The 16,643-nt window shown below is 39.1% G+C and overlaps 1 protein-coding gene across 4 annotated transcripts in view; it reads left to right on the plus strand.

Annotated features, from left to right (window-relative positions):
• GPD2 (glycerol-3-phosphate dehydrogenase 2) overlaps window positions 1-14,103 on the plus strand; it is a 152,856-nt gene extending 138,753 nt beyond the window's left edge. For all 4 annotated transcript variants that reach the window (XM_019807015.2, XM_011233670.3, XM_011233672.3 and 1 more), the window contains 6 exons: window positions 246-377; window positions 1,283-1,441; window positions 7,101-7,213; window positions 7,298-7,376; window positions 7,570-7,668; window positions 10,733-14,103. In XM_019807015.2, coding sequence (XP_019662574.1) covers window positions 246-377; window positions 1,283-1,441; window positions 7,101-7,213; window positions 7,298-7,376; window positions 7,570-7,668; window positions 10,733-10,858 — 708 coding nt within the window. In that variant the 3' untranslated portion in view covers window positions 10,859-14,103. The remainder of the gene's footprint in view (window positions 1-245; window positions 378-1,282; window positions 1,442-7,100; window positions 7,214-7,297; window positions 7,377-7,569; window positions 7,669-10,732) is intronic.
• Window positions 14,104-16,643: the final 2,540 nt, after the last annotated feature.

A 16,643-nucleotide genomic window follows, 5' to 3' on the forward strand; every position in this document is an offset into this window, starting at 1 on the left:
GCAGAGTGAAGGGGAAGCTTCATCAGTCACTGATACAGTGATACATGCGTGGCCGACGTAATGCTGGCCCGAGCATTCAGAGCCCAAGTGGTTTCCTCCCACAAAATCAAAATCCAATACCCTCCTGGAACTATTAGTTACGGGCCGTGAAAAACTCACAGGATAAGCGTGTGCCTTTTTTTGCTTCGTGCCCAGAAGGTATTGATATTCAAAGTACCTGCCTAATGTAGATTTCGTTGTCCTAGGTGGCACAGCATCTTGCCGCCACTTATGGTGACAAGGCTTTTGAGGTGGCCAAAATGGCAAGCGTAACTGGAAAAAGGTGGCCCATCGTGGGAGTGCGTCTTGTGTCAGAATTTCCATACATTGAAGCAGAGGTATGTGAACGGCTACGCGGGAATTTCCTGTCTGCTGTGGGATGCCGCTCACCTGTTCCTTTGTTGTCGTCTTTAAAAATTACATCTAGCTAAGTTTTCATGCCCATTTGCCAGCCAAAGCCTTTAGCAGAATGTTTGCTCAGCCCAGATCCCTTCATTTATAAATCTAAGTGTTGATTCTGAAGTGATATTGACAGTGGTAATGATATTAATAGAAAATCCGTTATTTCTTCCTCCTCCACAGAGGTATCCCCAGTGTGGTGACTTCACAGTTGTTTGCCTCTTTTGTAAATTTGTAGCTCTTCAAGTTTATACCACTCACGCCCTGGCTGATGACATATCTAGGTTTGCACTTAACTTTCCAAAGATAGAAGCTTTGTTTCTCATCAAGTTTCTACGTATTGTGAAACCAGAGACCATGCTTTATATTTATTTATGATTCATTGTACTTTAAAGCACGAATGTCCAGTAAGCATTGGCTCGTTGATTGACACTCTGAGACAGAAAACTCTGGACAGCGTAAAGAGATGAGACCATACTTTTTTATACTTGTTCTTTGCCTACTTGGCTATGTAAATTAATATTCATATTATGTATAAGCAAAGAGGTAAGTGATTTACTGTGGGCGGTAAATGAGAAACGATGCAGTTTGCATGTTTGTGCCAGGGTCAGGTCAGGAAGAAGGCATCAACTCTTTTCCATTTTGTCCCAATTTACAAACCGTCTTTGGCAGGTGGGCTGGGAATTTGTATGACATCATCATTTGTCTCATGCCTAGTAGGGAATCGGAGTATACAAAGAACAATGTCACTTTTCCTAAGCGTGAATTTTTTTTTAAGCGAAATTTTATTTTTTCTTTTTAAGAAAAGGCCCACACTAATAATTCTGCTTTAACTTCAACTCAGGTGAAATATGGGATTAAAGAATATGCCTGCACGGCAGTGGACATGATTTCACGGAGGACTCGCCTGGCCTTCCTAAATGTCCAGGCAGCAGAGGAAGCCCTACCCAGGATTGTTGAACTGATGGGCAGAGAACTGAATTGGGATGATTATAAAAAAGAGGTATCATATAGAAGTCTTTAAAACCACAGTTCCTATTATAAACATGTCATGTCTTGGTCTTTTAGTAGAGGCCAGCATAGTTTTCAGTGGGAACTTTCGATTTCTTGCCAGTTTCTGTGTGTGTGTGTTGGGGGGGAAGGTGGTGTTTAATATTGCTAGGTCTTAGGAAACTGGAAAGATATTCTGGTTTCAAAATGTGTTGGTTATTTCTGGAAAATCTCTTACAGAAAAATACTCTTAAATTTGTGGTCATAAGTCCTGAAAAAGTAGGCTAATAATGATTGTGGGTAGAACCTTTTCTGGTTTTCATTGAGAAAACATTTAGAATGTATTCTCTAGTGAAATTCACACTTGTGCAAATTTGTCTTTGGTAGGAAATAGTGGTTTTATTGCCTGACCACTGAATGCTTATTGATTTGTGTCATTTGGAATTTTGTCTTTATATCCAAATTGAAAAAAAAGAAAGCCAATGGTGCTCAGATGCCCATACGTACAGCCCTGGGCTTGTTGTAGTAAACAGAAGATTTTCATGATTTTTAATTAAACCAAACTGCTATAATATGCAGAGACATTTTCATGTATTTATACAAAAAAAATACGTTCTGTGCTCATTGGTTCCGTTCCTTCCTCCCCAGTCTTTCTTGAACCCATTCCATTGAAGCTTGTTTTTGCCCCTTTGCTATAGCTCTGATCACGTTCGCCAATGGCTTCCATGTTGCCTGACATATACTTGTCAGTTCTTGGTCCTCTTACTCATGCACTTTGTGGCATTGACACAGTTGATTTCTCCCTCCTTCTTGAACTACATTCTGGAATACTCTCTGTCTTAATCTACTTGGGCTGCTATTACAGAATACCACGGACTAGGTGGCTTACACAATAGGCATTCATTTCCCTCAATTCTGGAGGCTAGAAGTCTGGGATCAGAGTGCCAGCATGGTTGGGTCTAGTAAGAGTGCTCTTCTGGCTTTCGGAGAGCTGCCTTCTTGCTGTGTCATCATAGAGAGGAGAGAGGGAGAAAGGATAACCCCATTCTCAAGACTCATCTAAACCTAATTACCTCCCCAAAGCCCCATCTCTAAATACCATCACATTGGGGGTTAGGGCTTCAATATATGGATTTTGGGGGGAACAGTTCAATCCATAACACCATCTCTTTTGGATCTCCACCTGCCTTCCCCATCACCACCACCAGCACTCCTACCACTACTACTACTAACCTCTCCATGTCAAAAATAGTTATTCCACCTTTTGGTTCCTTAGGCCTAAATCTTAGTATCATACTTTATTTGAATCCATCAGCAAACTCTATCATATTTATCTTCAAATAATGGCTTGAATTCAACCCCTTCTTAACATATTCAGTTGCTATCACCCTGTTTCCAGCTACCAGCATTTCTTTCATGGTTTATTAGAAAAGCTTCCCTCCCACAAGGCAGTGTTCTTACTTTAACAACTGAAGTGATTCTATTAAAACATAAGCCAGATCATTGGATATGTCAGTCTAAATGAAGTTCAGAGGGAAGGTCTGAACTAAAGATATAAATTTGAGTTGGTATTTAAGCCATCATGCTGAATGAGATCATATAGGGCATTTGTGTAGTTAGATAACAGCAAGTTGTTCAAACACAGCCCTGGAGCTCTCCAGAGTTTAAAAGTTGGGTAGATAAGGAAGAATTCCTGAGAAAGGCAAAGTGATAACTAGCGAGGTTGGAGAAAGTGTGAAAAGACTGAAGAGAGAATTGTGTCCTAGAAGGAGAGGAAGAAAATATTTCAAGAAGAGGAAAGCAATTTACTGTATCAAATGATGCTGATAGATTAGTAAGAAGAGGACTGATAATGAAAAATTACTTTGCTGAAACACCCTCTGTTTTACTCAGTGTAAAGCCCAAGTCATGACAGTGGTTTACAAGGTCTCCATGATCTTGCCACCACCTTTCTGATCCCTTTGGACTTCCCATCTATTCACTCCCCACAAGTTGAGTTGCTCTTCCTTATTTAAGCCCTGTTGATCCCTCTGCCTGAAATGTTCTTTCCTAGATACACTCATGGCCTCTGCCTTCACATCCTACTGGTCTCTGCTTCAAAGAGGCCTTCCTTAACTGGCTTAAATGAAAGAGCATCACCTGCCCATCGGAATGACATTTTCTGTCCCTCTCCCTACTTCATTTTTCTCTTTGGCCTCTATTCCCATTTGATGTACTATGTATTTAGTTGTTTGTTTATTTGTTGTCTGCATCTCATCCTGGAAATAAGCTTTCCAAAGGAGAGGACACGGTCTGCTTTGTTTCTGTCACCTCAGTGCCAGCCATGGTAGGCCCTAAATAAATAACTGTCGGTGAGTGAATGAACATAACTGAGCACCTGTGTCCTATATGGAGGGTGTAAGGAAGGATTGGGCATAGGTCCTGTCCTAAAAGCATTCTCATTCTGGTGTAGATTCCCAAAGGTGCTCACGTATCAGAGTCACCTGGGAAAAGAACAGATTTTGAGGCTTGACTTTAGACTGTCAGATTCAGGGTCTTCTGGAGTGAAACCATGGCCCTACATTTTAAAAATTTTCCTGTTGTTTTAATGCAGTGTTTATAGTGCACTGAATAGCAGAAGTCATTGGCTGAAGAGCTCCTTAACCTGACCACAAGTCTGTCAGGGGTAACCTTTACCCCCATTTTATAGTTGAGAACACAGGCTCAGGGAGGAAGTCCAGTCAGAGTTAGTAAATTGTGGAGCTGGGGCCGAACCCAGGTACTCTGATATCAGGGCATGCACTATCCCCCCCGGCCCTGTTGCCTCTGCATGGGCAGGGTGGGTTGTAGTTCTTCCGGTGTTGGGTTTTGATTTGATGGACTAAAGCTACATACAGAGACAACCCAAGAATGAACCTTGCTCCTTTGTTAATGCCAATCATTTTTTTATTTTTATTTTTTTTTACCATATAGAAAGATTGGGGATAATATGTTCCTGTAAAAATTATGGTTGGAAAGATTTGAATATGCAGGAAGATAGCTGGTGCCAGGAATTCAGGCTGTAGGAGGTAGGAAGGAGGAAGAAAATTCTGTAAACTGGCTGTGTTTGGCCCTCCTGAGGAAACTAGCTTTAACTTCATTCAGTTCAAGTTTTAGGAGTGGATTCGTGTGCTCAGAAATATTCTCCCATCCCCCTCAACAAAGTAAGAGAAATAAAAGACCTAAAGTTATTACCTAGTGTCTGAGCCATAGGAGTATTAATGAGACCTGTGGATAGTCTAGAGAGAACAAAGGAGAAGGAAAAAAAGAATTAAAGGTTAGAAAGCTGGACTTCTGAGAAAAGGTTAAAAGCATTGGGATTATTTAACCTGCAAAAGTGAAAACAGAACAAGGTGATAAATAACTCTCTGTAAATGAATTGTGGTTGTTTTTACCAGTCAATACTTAATGAGTGACTTGTATACTGAGCATTATACCAAATATTTTAGGGGAATAATAAATAGCTCATAGTTTCAAGGATCTTGAAATCTAATTGAATGGTTACAACCAATATATACCTTGAAATGTAGGTCTATTTTCAAAACTGAGAGAAAGATTTAGAAAACAGCTACTCAAGATCAAATCCATCTGCATTGGAAGAACTGATTAAGGAAGAAGACGTCTAGGGGCACTGGGGATTGATAGAGGAGTTGGTAGGGACATTTAGAGAATGGGACATTGCCAAATTGTGCTCCGCCAAAGTGTAAATCAAAAGATGACTACACGGACAGAAGAATTTGGGAAATTCTGAGTTCAACAAATGAAACCATTTTCTTTAGCATAGATGATTTGGTGCCTTTCGAATGCCTATGTGCATTGTCAGTTTCCAAAAGGGAACTTATTCAGAGACAGACCCACCTCTCACTCTTTGGAAGGGCGGTGGGGAGGGAGAATAATACTAATCAGGATGCATGTTGGGAAACGCTGCCATAGCATTTGGTGAGGCAGATTTTATTTTATTTTTTTTAAAGATTTTATTTATTATTTATTCGACAGAGAGAGACAGCCAGCGAGAGAGGGAACACAAGCAGGGGGAGTGGGAGAGGAAGAAGCAGGCTCATTAGCGGAGGAGCCTGATGTGGGGCTTGATCCCATAACGCTGGGATCACGCCCTGAGCCGAAGGCAGACGCTTAACGACTGCACCACCCAGGCGCCCCTGGTGAGGCAGATTTTATACCTTCAGATAACGCTTACGTTTTCTTGAGAGACTTTAAAGAGAAGACCACTTATGTAGATTGAGAGAGGCTCACAAAAAGAGATTTTTTCAAGATTGATTCTTATGAGAAGGAAAAAAGGGGCAAGTGAAGAAAGGAGACTGTGACTCAGAACAAAGCCAGCTGAGAAACACCATGTTTAAAAGGGATGGAAGACAAGTGCTCCACAATGAAAGGGGATCTTGGACTAATGGGAACGTAGGAATAGAGTGCTATTAGGAGTTGACTAAAGGTTGGGGAAAAAATGCTAAGGACACCAAAAATAAAATTTAAAAATCAAAAAGAATGCATGTAAGACCTAACCTAGATCATCGCATAAAGCGACTGGCACCATATTCTTGAACGCTGGAGAAAAGGGAGAACAATTCAACTCAGAGTTTAATACCAAATTTCTTTCCTTCATTTTGTCAAGGAGAATGGTTTTCAGTGTGAAAAGAGCAAAATAAATATTGGTAAGAGGAAATAGATATTCAAATAGGAGGCTGTTCTAAATGAGTTTATATGCCAGCCCAGAAAAATGATATCTCTGGGTACTCAGAGAATTTGCAGATGGGATTATTTAACTACCGTTGAGCTTTAAAATATTGTGGCAAATAAGAACAGAACCAGAAGACAGAAGGTGGGCAAATGTAGTACAAAATTCCAAAAAGGGAAAGGAAAGAAAAAGACGGTTTGTAAACTGTAAGCCAGCAGGAGAGTGCCATGAAAAACTAAGACAGTGTTCTCACCCCTAGTTAACTATCTGCTGAGGCTGGGGACAGTGGAAAGTGTTGAAGTAACCGTTCGGAGAGCTTGTTTTCTTCTCATGACTCTGTAACTTCCACCCAACTCCCAGCATCCTTGTGACAAAGCTTCAGAGTAGCTAACCCTGTGATGTCTGTGGATGACCGTGCATGCCACATTATAGTAACTGTTCACCACCTTTAATTGCCATACTTGTCACCAAACCACAAGGATTGGGTTCTCTAGATTTGGTTAGACCATATTGGGTGAGAATACTCTGCGGGAGAAAAAACCGAAATATTAAAACACGCAACAGCATGAATGAATCTCAGAATTATTGCGCTGTGTGAAAGCAGTCAGACACAAAACACTACATACTATAATGGACCCTTTTATGTGAAACTTGAGAAAAGGCGAAAGCCCTCTGGAGACAGGAAGCAGATCGGGGATGGCCTGAGGCTAGCAGATCAACAGAAAAAAAAGACCTGAGGAAGCCTCGTAGAGTGATAGAAATGTTCTGTATCTTGATCTTGGTAGAGGATACACCAAACTGCGTCTCTCAAATAGGTGCATTTTATTGAATATAAATGATACTTAAGTAAAACTGGAAGAAATAAATTGTGCTGGTCAGAAAAGTGAGAAAGAAAAATAAAGGAGAAAAAAAATCAATAATTCTTTCCATAAATCTTTGAACTTTGTGTATGCCTGTGTTTTAGGAGGAACTTGAAACAGCCAGGAAATTTCTGTATTATGAAATGGGCTATAAATCTCGATCAGAACAGTTAACAGATCGCTCTGAAATTAGCCTCCTGCCTTCTGACATCGACAGGTACTTCTAATAAGTTTCCGTATCTCTCTGTTTTGAGTTGACCTCTGTAGGTATATTTTTCCAATGCTCAATGTTGTGTTCCAGGTACAAGAAGAGATTTCATAAGTTTGATGCAGACCAAAAGGGCTTTATTACCATTGTTGATGTTCAGCGTGTATTAGAGGTAATATTTTTTTTTTGGTTCAGTATCTTTGCTAACAGAAAAACATAAAAACTGGATCAGATCCTTTTTTCTTCATCTAGTGCTTTCTATAAGTAATTTTCTCCTGTGATTTTTGAAAGGTTGGTAGCATTAAGAAAAGGGCATGCATCATTTTTAATTAAACCTCATTATTTTGTGCTTTCCTTTTATTTAGAGTATCGGCGTCCAAATGGATGAGAATACACTACATGAAATTCTGAATGAAGTAGATTTGAACAAAAATGGACAGGTTGAACTCAATGAGTTTTTGCAGGTGAGCTGTGGTGAGGGGAAACAAGCGTATTTGCTTTTTATCTTTTGGTCGTGGATGACTGTTCGAGAATGGATTCTTAAGTCCACATGGTTGCCGCTTCATTTTGTAAAAAAGAAGGCTTGAAGCCAGCCAAGTTTGCCTCTGTCTGCCCTCAAGGATCAGGCTTTGCACGGTGCATTTCTTTTTTCTTTCTTTCTTTCTTTCTTTCTTTCTTTCTTTCTTTCTTTCTTTCTTTCTTTCCTTTCTTTCTTTCTTTCTTTCCTTTCTTTCTTTCTTTCTTTCTTTCTTTCTTTCTTTCTTTCTTTCTTTCTTTCTTTCTTTCTCTTTCTTATTGTTGTTTTCCTAAGACATTCTGTTGTGTTGGGCAATTTAGATTAAATCCAAGTTAATTATGGCTGAAAGGGCTGAATAAGAAGTATGCTTTTTAGAGAAATATGCCATGGACTGCCACTGCCAACCCATTCTTTACCTACTTCAAAGGAGGCACACCCCATATTTCTAATGTGAAAGTAATTTTTTTAATGAAGTTAAAAAAAATCCTAGTTGTATTGATTTGAAAATAGTTACTAGAGACCCTGAAATGTATTATTATATTCTTATGTTATAAAGAACCTGAAAAGCAAAAGAAAGAAAACCTGTATTTTGGGGTCATGACCCCATAATTCAAGCATTTCTATTTTTTCTGTTCCACTTCCCCAAGGCTCAGTTGTTTAATCATAACCATGAAGAAAGTAAATTCTGTTATTCTAACTTCAAACTAGATGCTACGCATCATTCCTTAAAAGTTCCTTAAAAGAAAGAAATTTAATAAACCCATACATTATTTGTAGCTGTCCATAGGACCTGATCATATGAAGAATGCACTGGTCTCCAAGCGGCCAGGTTTTTTTCCACATTGCTTCTTGGGCAGGTATTTCAAATGAATGCCAGGTCTTGCTTGCACCCTGGCAATGATGAATGCTGAACATGAAATAAATTAATGCTGGGGATTTTGGTCAATGTCAGCCCTTTCTTCACTGTGTCAAGTTAAACAAACAATATCAAGGCAAAGGAAATGGTAATTGTCTCTCTGGAGATGAGCTGCAGATAAGAGCATTGTTGAATCTAAATGCAGAAAATTTTCACAGGTTGTGTCCAGCATTACAAAAAAGAATGTTTAGTTCTTTAGCTTACTGTTTAACTAAGTGAACATTTGATATGGAGTTTAAAATATATGCTGGGGACTTAGAAACCATTTAATACATTTTGGGGGGGGGTCTAGTTTTTTTCTCGACAATATTTTATGGTTTGTCTCAGAATTTTAGAAAACTTTTCTTCCAAGAAATAGTTTATGCTCCATTTCATGCATGTTGTAAATAAACAACAGCATTTAAGGTTGAAAGACCTGGAGTTTTAGAAACAATAAGAATCTAATTTTATGGATCTGCTATGTGGTTTGCGTTTTAAGTAATTTTCTTGAGTGCAATAGAATTAAACACATAGAAAATAATTTAAACCATCTGCAGGTTTCCTTGTGGAGTTTTTAAATAATTATTTCTTGTCCACTTCTAAATGAAAGAGACTATTCATGCTTCTACTAAGTACAGATACACAGTGTAATTTTCAACTTAAAAAATGCTGACCGTATTTCTCATGAAATATATTCACACCCAAATGATGTTCTTGTTGTTTTTTTCTCGTAATATGATTTCAAGATACTTGTAATATTTAAAGAAAACTGAATTTTTAAATGTTGGTACTTCATATAATGTTTATGGATGGATCAAGAAAAACTCTAGCTCTATCAGTTTTGTTAGCTCCGATAAACTTAAAAGGTCTTCATGGAACCATAGACAAAACAATAAACAATAAATTGTTCTGTCTTTAGATGTCAGTGTTCTTTATGTTACACCATTTGTCAGATGTAAAGTATGTTTTTTAGGGCCTTTTGTTTGTTTTTGGTTTTCTTGAATAAAATATTGTTCTTTTCTGAACATAAAGAGCCCATGTCTATCCCATTAAATACCTTTTTGAATCTAGATCTGTTTTTTTTCAATAATCACGATGGAAGGATCCCTGCAGATGTTGCATGGTTACATGACTTTATTTTTAGGTCTGGGCTCTAATGACCCTCTGCATGTAGGAGTCCATCTCTAATAAGCAATGGCTTATGAAACAGCTTTTAATAAGGTCATGAAATTCTGATCCAGCCCCTTGGCAGATGCCTCTGACGTTTATTCAAAGCCATTTTTAAGAAATGTATCTCTGTAGGCTAGAGAGTATAACCCTAAAAATATTTTGAGAATTTTTCCTGACCCATGGCTAAGTCAGTTCTCTTTCAAATAAATAAAATACAAAAGATTGGGGAAGTGAGATCAAGAAAAGCAAATAGTTAAAACCACATCAACTTGAGAAAGAAAAAAAAAAATCCCCACGCTCATAATTGCAAAGTGCCTTCCAGATTAAAGGCCTTTGCCCGCTGACTGCATGTAATTTCAAGACTAATTCTGATTTTATCCATTGGATAAAAATGAATTAACTAAAATCTGGGCTGTGGAGTGCTTTTAATTCTTAAGGTAGATCTCTGGGTCCATTTCAAGGACTTAAATGTAAATTACTTTAAAAAGTCTTTAAGGAATTTGGATTTAAGGGACTTGAAGTTGTCGAGTACAGTAACACTAAAAAAGAGTAGTTAAATATAGGTCATGGTTTGTCTTTGTTCAATCCCTGAGATTCCTTTTGAAGATTTTTAAATGAAATTAAAGATCCAATATTTGAGTTGCTCAAAAAAATATGTGCCCTGAGCGCATGAAAGGGGCAAAAAGTGATGCATTCAATTTGCATTTTAAAAGCAGGCTGGTTTGCTAGGTAGGCATAGTTTTTGCAGCCATGAAATACCTGCCCCTTTCCTCCTTTTTGAAATGTTCAAAAATCGTGTTCTTCTTATTGGAGCTGTAATGCCTGCTAGGGTCTTTGATGGGGCACTGAATCGCCTCTGCCTGCAGCAGAGGTAACCCTTAAAATGCGGCGAAGAAGGGAGGAAGCATGCCTGCCTTCTGACTCTGTTGCCTGTTTTCTCTTGAAGCTGATGAGTGCTATTCAGAAAGGAAGGGTGTCCGGAAGCCGGCTCGCAATACTAATGAAAACTGCAGAAGAGAACCTCGACAGACGAGTCCCCATTCCAGTGGACCGAAGTTGTGGAGGACTGTGAGTCTGGGCAGTAAATCCACAGCCAACAGACACAGGAACAACACATCATCACGTAACAACCAGAGAGGACTTACACCACTCCAAACTAGTGGCTACGGATAGCAGCCTTTGTTAACACTGGGAAACATTCCAAAGCTCTAGGACGTTGATGTATACCCTTTATTTGTAGTTGCCATTCAATCTAGCTTCTAAAGAGCGTATTTTATCTTTCTTCTCACTTTCAATGCACACTCATTTAATGTTTTGCATCCATTTTGTAGCCTGTTAGACTGGACATACTCCCTTTTTGTTTGTCTCTTCGTTTATTCTGAGTCACTCCTAGGGACAGAGCATTTTGGCCGAAATTGAAAGGAAGCTGGAAAAATTTCGTGACATGCACAAAGCTCTGGACATTAAGATTGTAGATGGGATTTGTTCCTAACAGCAATTGAGCGGGGAGTGACCTATTGAAATGATAGTGTTTCTGGAGACCGCTCAGATCCTTCTTCCTGGAGATGGTCTGCCTTCCCCATCCAAACAATATTGTGCGGTTTTATAGCCAGGGTATGCCTGGCAAAACCGGAGAGGGACACAAAGTTTAGATATGGTTACAGGAGCAAGTCTCAAAGAGAAACTCTGAACGCTTCCAGAATCACAGGTGTAAGATAAGGATAGCATTGACATTTGCTGGGAGTTACACTGATAGTTTCAACTCAGCAATTCAGTTTTTTTCCCCAGTCACTGCTGGTTTTTCTTTGACTATTATAGTTGCCAGGAAGATCCTTGCTTCTCATGTTTTAAAACCAGCATTTAAGTGGCAAGTTGGATGTAATGGGATGAGACTAAATTTCTCAAATCCTTACAGTAGTAATAAAGTTAAGGATTAAAAATCTGTGTGTGTATATCCACATAGGATAACACGATTTTCCATCCCCAAATCCTAAACTGTGGAGCGTGTGCTGTTGTCAAACATGGCCTATTTCGCTTAGTTTATTGCATCATTTTCGGGGAGTAATTTCAAACAGAGAGGAAAAGAGGATCGAAGTAACCTTTAGTTAACTTTAATTATAATTATTTGTAAAAAGGCCCAGCGCTGCAGTATTCAAGGTCTTTGGGTTGCTTAAAGCCTTTCTCCTTCGCTACTCCGTGGAAAAGTTCTCAACCACAGAGAAAAAGAAAAGAAATAAAACCAGGCACAACACATACCCACACACAGACCCCTCCCCCACCACACACACAGAGACACAAAACAAAAATAAATCTGCATTGAATTTAACAAGTAATGCATTGAGTTTAATTTGGTATGCTTTTGCAATACTTCACTAGCATTTTAACCGATCACCTGAGTATTTACCCACTGCGCTTCCTCTTGTGAGGTTAACTACCTGCTTTCTTATTTTCTAAGATCAGGTTGTGGATGTAATAGGAGATATAACCCTTTATTTAATGGCAGGCTTTAACTGCACAGACCTGAGATCTTAGTGGGTTTTTTTGTTTTTTTCTGTTTTTTTGAACTGGTACATAAAACACTTTTGTGCTGTAATTTCTGTTTACGTGAACATTGTAGGATACCTTTCTGCCTCATTCAAGTGGGGTATGAGCCTGGATGTCCTAATGTTAACACTGGAGGTTCACCCACCGCCTAAGCCCCCACCCCACTTCAAAGCATTCATTTGTTTTAAATGAAGTTTAAACTTGCCACTTCCTAAAGGAAAACCTAAAATGGAGCAAGGGATGCTCCCAGGTATCACTGTGAACATTTTTCTTTCAACGTGTGAGCATTTTACGCTGCCTTAAAAAAAAAAAAATTGGAAGCGTGTGGCTTTGTAATTTAGTGGTTTTTTTTGTTTTTATCAAGATACTAAGTTTCACTCTTTAGAACCTGGTGATCCTTGGTAGGAAAGCTGTCCTTTAGAACACCGCAGATAATGTGCCACAGTACATTTGTGCTCTCTTTTTCTCTCTTTCTAGTTAGATCAAGATAACGAGAACTTGTGCCCTCCCTGAACCCTGAACCCATTACAGTAGGGACCGGCTTTGTAGGCTGACTGGCCTGGGCCGAGCTGTATTTGTAAAACAGGCCTGCTTCATGCACGCTTTGCTATGAGTGAAGTTCCTTTAAGGACAAAGAAAAGCGCACTTTGCTTCCTTTGAGCGTCTCTGCTTTTGCTGAAAATCTGCTAATTCTAAAACATACGCTCCTTCACCAATCCCAGAGACTCCTCTTGGAAGGGAGCTGGTTCCAAGTCTTTACTGTGAATAAAGCACCCCCGCATTTTTGTGTGCATTCTTAATTAAACCTGTACAGCTTCTGTACCTGATTTCAGAAAAGGGGAAAGGAAATGGAGGGGATTAGCCCCTTCAAAACCTAATCCAAGTACAAGAGAAATTTTGTTTTCTTTTTGGACAATTGTGATACTAGATGATTCTGTGGGGGTGGGGGGGTGCAGAGATTGTCTTTATCATCAACTGATTTATTTCAAGAGCCTTTAAGGGGATTCAGGTGAAGGAACCCCCAGCTGTGGTGAAGAGCTGGAGGCTCCCTTAAATAGCCCCAAACCACAGTCCTAACAACAGTGACAGTGCTGGATTGTTCCTTAAGCCAAGGTTGTCTGCCTCCTAGCCCTCATGCTGTTGGCAATATTCTTGCTTTCCATCAATTCATACTAAGTATAACTTTAGGATTTCTACTCTTAAATGCATGCTCCCTATTCTGCTTTAGTTTCTAGTTTTGTTTTGTCTTTTCCCAAATATGTAGCTTAGTCTTTTGTACAACTGCCAAAATCTCATCGTGACTTTTACTCAACATACTGTAAGGATGATCATTGATCTTATTTCCTTTTTTATGTATTCGTAAAGATTTCTGGCCTATGAATGTAATAATATTGAAGTCAGTGACACTCTAACTTGCACTGTTTTGCATTATATCAGCCCTTTTCAGGGAATAAAAAAAGCCCTACTGTGTTTTTAAAGACGGTCAAGTACAAGCCGGCGCTGGAGTGGCTATGGGCGCTGCATGCCTTTGGCTGAGGCACTGTCTTGTATTGTGGTGGGTTACTGTTCTAGATGGGACTGTTAAATACTGTGTTTGAGGCTGGGTTGTCATTTTATAACTGTCTTGGTGTTTTATCGCCATTATTTATTACTTTTGATATACAGAAGGAGCTGCATGCATTTATAGAGCAATAAGAAGATGTATTTAATGTGCCTTGTTTTTAACTGAATAAGAACTGAAAGCACGAATCAATAAAACTGATTAAAATGGTCCAGTTGCTGGCATTTTGATGTTACTTACAGTCAGAGAAATAACTTTGATGACTGTTGAAGTTTAAAAAAGTTTGTAAATATTTCCACAAACTGTTTCTTTTTACTGGCACTTACACACGAATTCTTCTGGCTAGGACTTTTGTAATTTTATCTCAAATGTGAATCTCTGCATAGACAGATGTAATTTTATGAGACTGCCAGAATTATTTGTATTAATTTGTTCTTGGAGCCTTTAGGGCACGACTTCTGTATTTGTGCAATCCTATTCTAAAATTGTATTCATCCCGTTACAACTCTGTTGAATTCTTTTTTTTTTTCCTTCCCCCTTTTTTTTTTCTTCTTGGTCAACCAGAGCTTTTCAGCCCAAGCGTTCCCAGGCACACTGATGAATTTTATCATAACTAAAATCAATAGAAATGAATGGGAAAGATTACATAATCCATTTTGATCATCTTACATGTCAAGTTAGTGCAGGGTTGCCAAGTGTTGATAAATGCTCTGACAGAAAAAATGCTATGTATTTTCATTGTCGGTAAATCAGTAAAGCTGTTATCAGTTTTAACACAAATTTTATAATGCCCATGTTATTTTATAGGTTTTAATTTACACATGTATATGGAGCATATTCTCCATTTGTGGTTTAGATGTGCTGCCTCCTGGTTTTGCATGCTCAAAGGCATGTGTGAGTTTCTGAAGGTTCTTTGAAATTGTACAGAATACCCCAAAGCGACGGCTCCTGGACAGACTTGTAACAATGAACTGTTTGTTCAGTGCCCGGAAAAAAATATATTGCAGCTCAAAGCATTGTCCAGTGATCTCGCTTATCAAATTTTATAGCACTTTAAAATTTGTCAACATCAAATTTGTCAAAATACATGGCTCCCAGATTTCAAAATGTATAAAATTTACGGTAAATCAAAGAAAGGGAAATAGATAACTAACATCCGTGTTTGCAGTCTTTGGCAACACTGCATTATCACCGGTGTCGGATTTCACCTGATGCCATTTGACTTAGAAAGGAAGGAAATGTAAGTTTTAAATTGATGTGGTACCCTCATAATGAGAGCCTGTCTGTATAGGAGATGGAGCTGATGAGCCTTTTGTGCCTATATTTTGTATTTGAGGTGCATAGCTACCAAACTTGTGAAATGCACACACAAACGTGAGCTATGTGAGCTATGAGGACACCCGAGAGAGTCCTGCAAGGTCCTGGGCTAATAAGCAGGTTTTGGACCGTTGGCAAAAGTCAAGAACTACCTTCACATTTTGTTAAACACCTGATCCAGAATCATAAGATTCATTCGATCTAAGCAAAATAACCGCTTTAGCAACATGATCAGGGCCACATTCCTTCTCCACGTTCGGCATTGAATTGCATTGTTCAGTAAACCCAACCATCGGTTCCCCTGTGAGTTGCCCGTATTCTCGTCAGGGTCGCTTGAAATCATGGACGTTCAGGTATGTATCCTGCAGTCGTGGAGAATATGTCATGTTTCGCTGAAGAGATGGGAGGCTCGAGTGGCATGGTGCCCACCGCGGCTATTATTAGAGCGTGGCACGTGCCACAGCTGGTTTCACCCGCTTCTGAGCCCTTCAAGCCCATTATCTGGGGTCTTGAGCAGAGTATCTCTGGTCTTATTTTCTAGGTACAGCTGCTCCGTCAAGCCCAGGTTCACGTCTTCGTTGCTGCTGCTAGCTTTCCTTCAGTGTGGTGTCTCAAGGAGTGGGGACGTATCAAAAAACGTTTTCTTTCTTTTTTTTTTTTTTTTGGCCCTAGTGCCCATAAAAGACAGTTTGGGTTGAGCAGAGTCTTGGATCGGGAAGCTGCTTTTTCATAGTCCCAGGAATTCTTGACTCGTTTTCACCTTCTAAAACTGGGTCTGACTTTTTCATAATCTTTAAAAAATTCAACTTTGGCATATCTGATTTTGCTTTAAAGGCTACCTTCCTCTGTTTGTCTAAGTGATCTAAACGTAATGAGCTTGATCAACATATCACTTTTCTTGAACCTGACCTTAGTGCCCTCTTCAGAGCAAGCAGTTCCCTCTTCACTACCTCCTTCCTTCAAGGGTCTTAGAGTAAACAGCGGCTGCTGCTTCCTTTCATCTGTTGCCTGGTAGATTTGCTCTTCTTTGCTTAAAATAATTTTTTCTTGTTGTTTTTCATCCTCACCATTAATGGATTTACAATTCATTTTTATGCATTTTGAGTTTTTCCTATCCAAGTTAAGAAGCTGTAAATCTTAGATCCATTGAAATGACAGTGAGAAATATTTCATTTTATCTCATGAATCATTTGCCATCCTTATTGCAGAAAAATGGCAAAATTATGGTGTACCATGTTTTCATAAATTACCCTGCCTCCCCCCCACCACAATTCATTTCATTATTTGTTTGGAAAGACTGTAAGAGTCAGAATGCAGACACTTGGGGTAAACAATTCTGATTTTACAGCAGGCTAATCAAAATTTCATGACATCACAAATTAATTCCTCTGGCACCGTGAAGAATTTAATTCATGTACAAAATATATCATCTATC

The sequence above is a fragment of the Ailuropoda melanoleuca genome, chromosome 2, assembly GCF_002007445.2.
Source record: "Ailuropoda melanoleuca isolate Jingjing chromosome 2, ASM200744v2, whole genome shotgun sequence".
Taxonomy (NCBI): domain Eukaryota; kingdom Metazoa; phylum Chordata; class Mammalia; order Carnivora; family Ursidae; genus Ailuropoda; species Ailuropoda melanoleuca.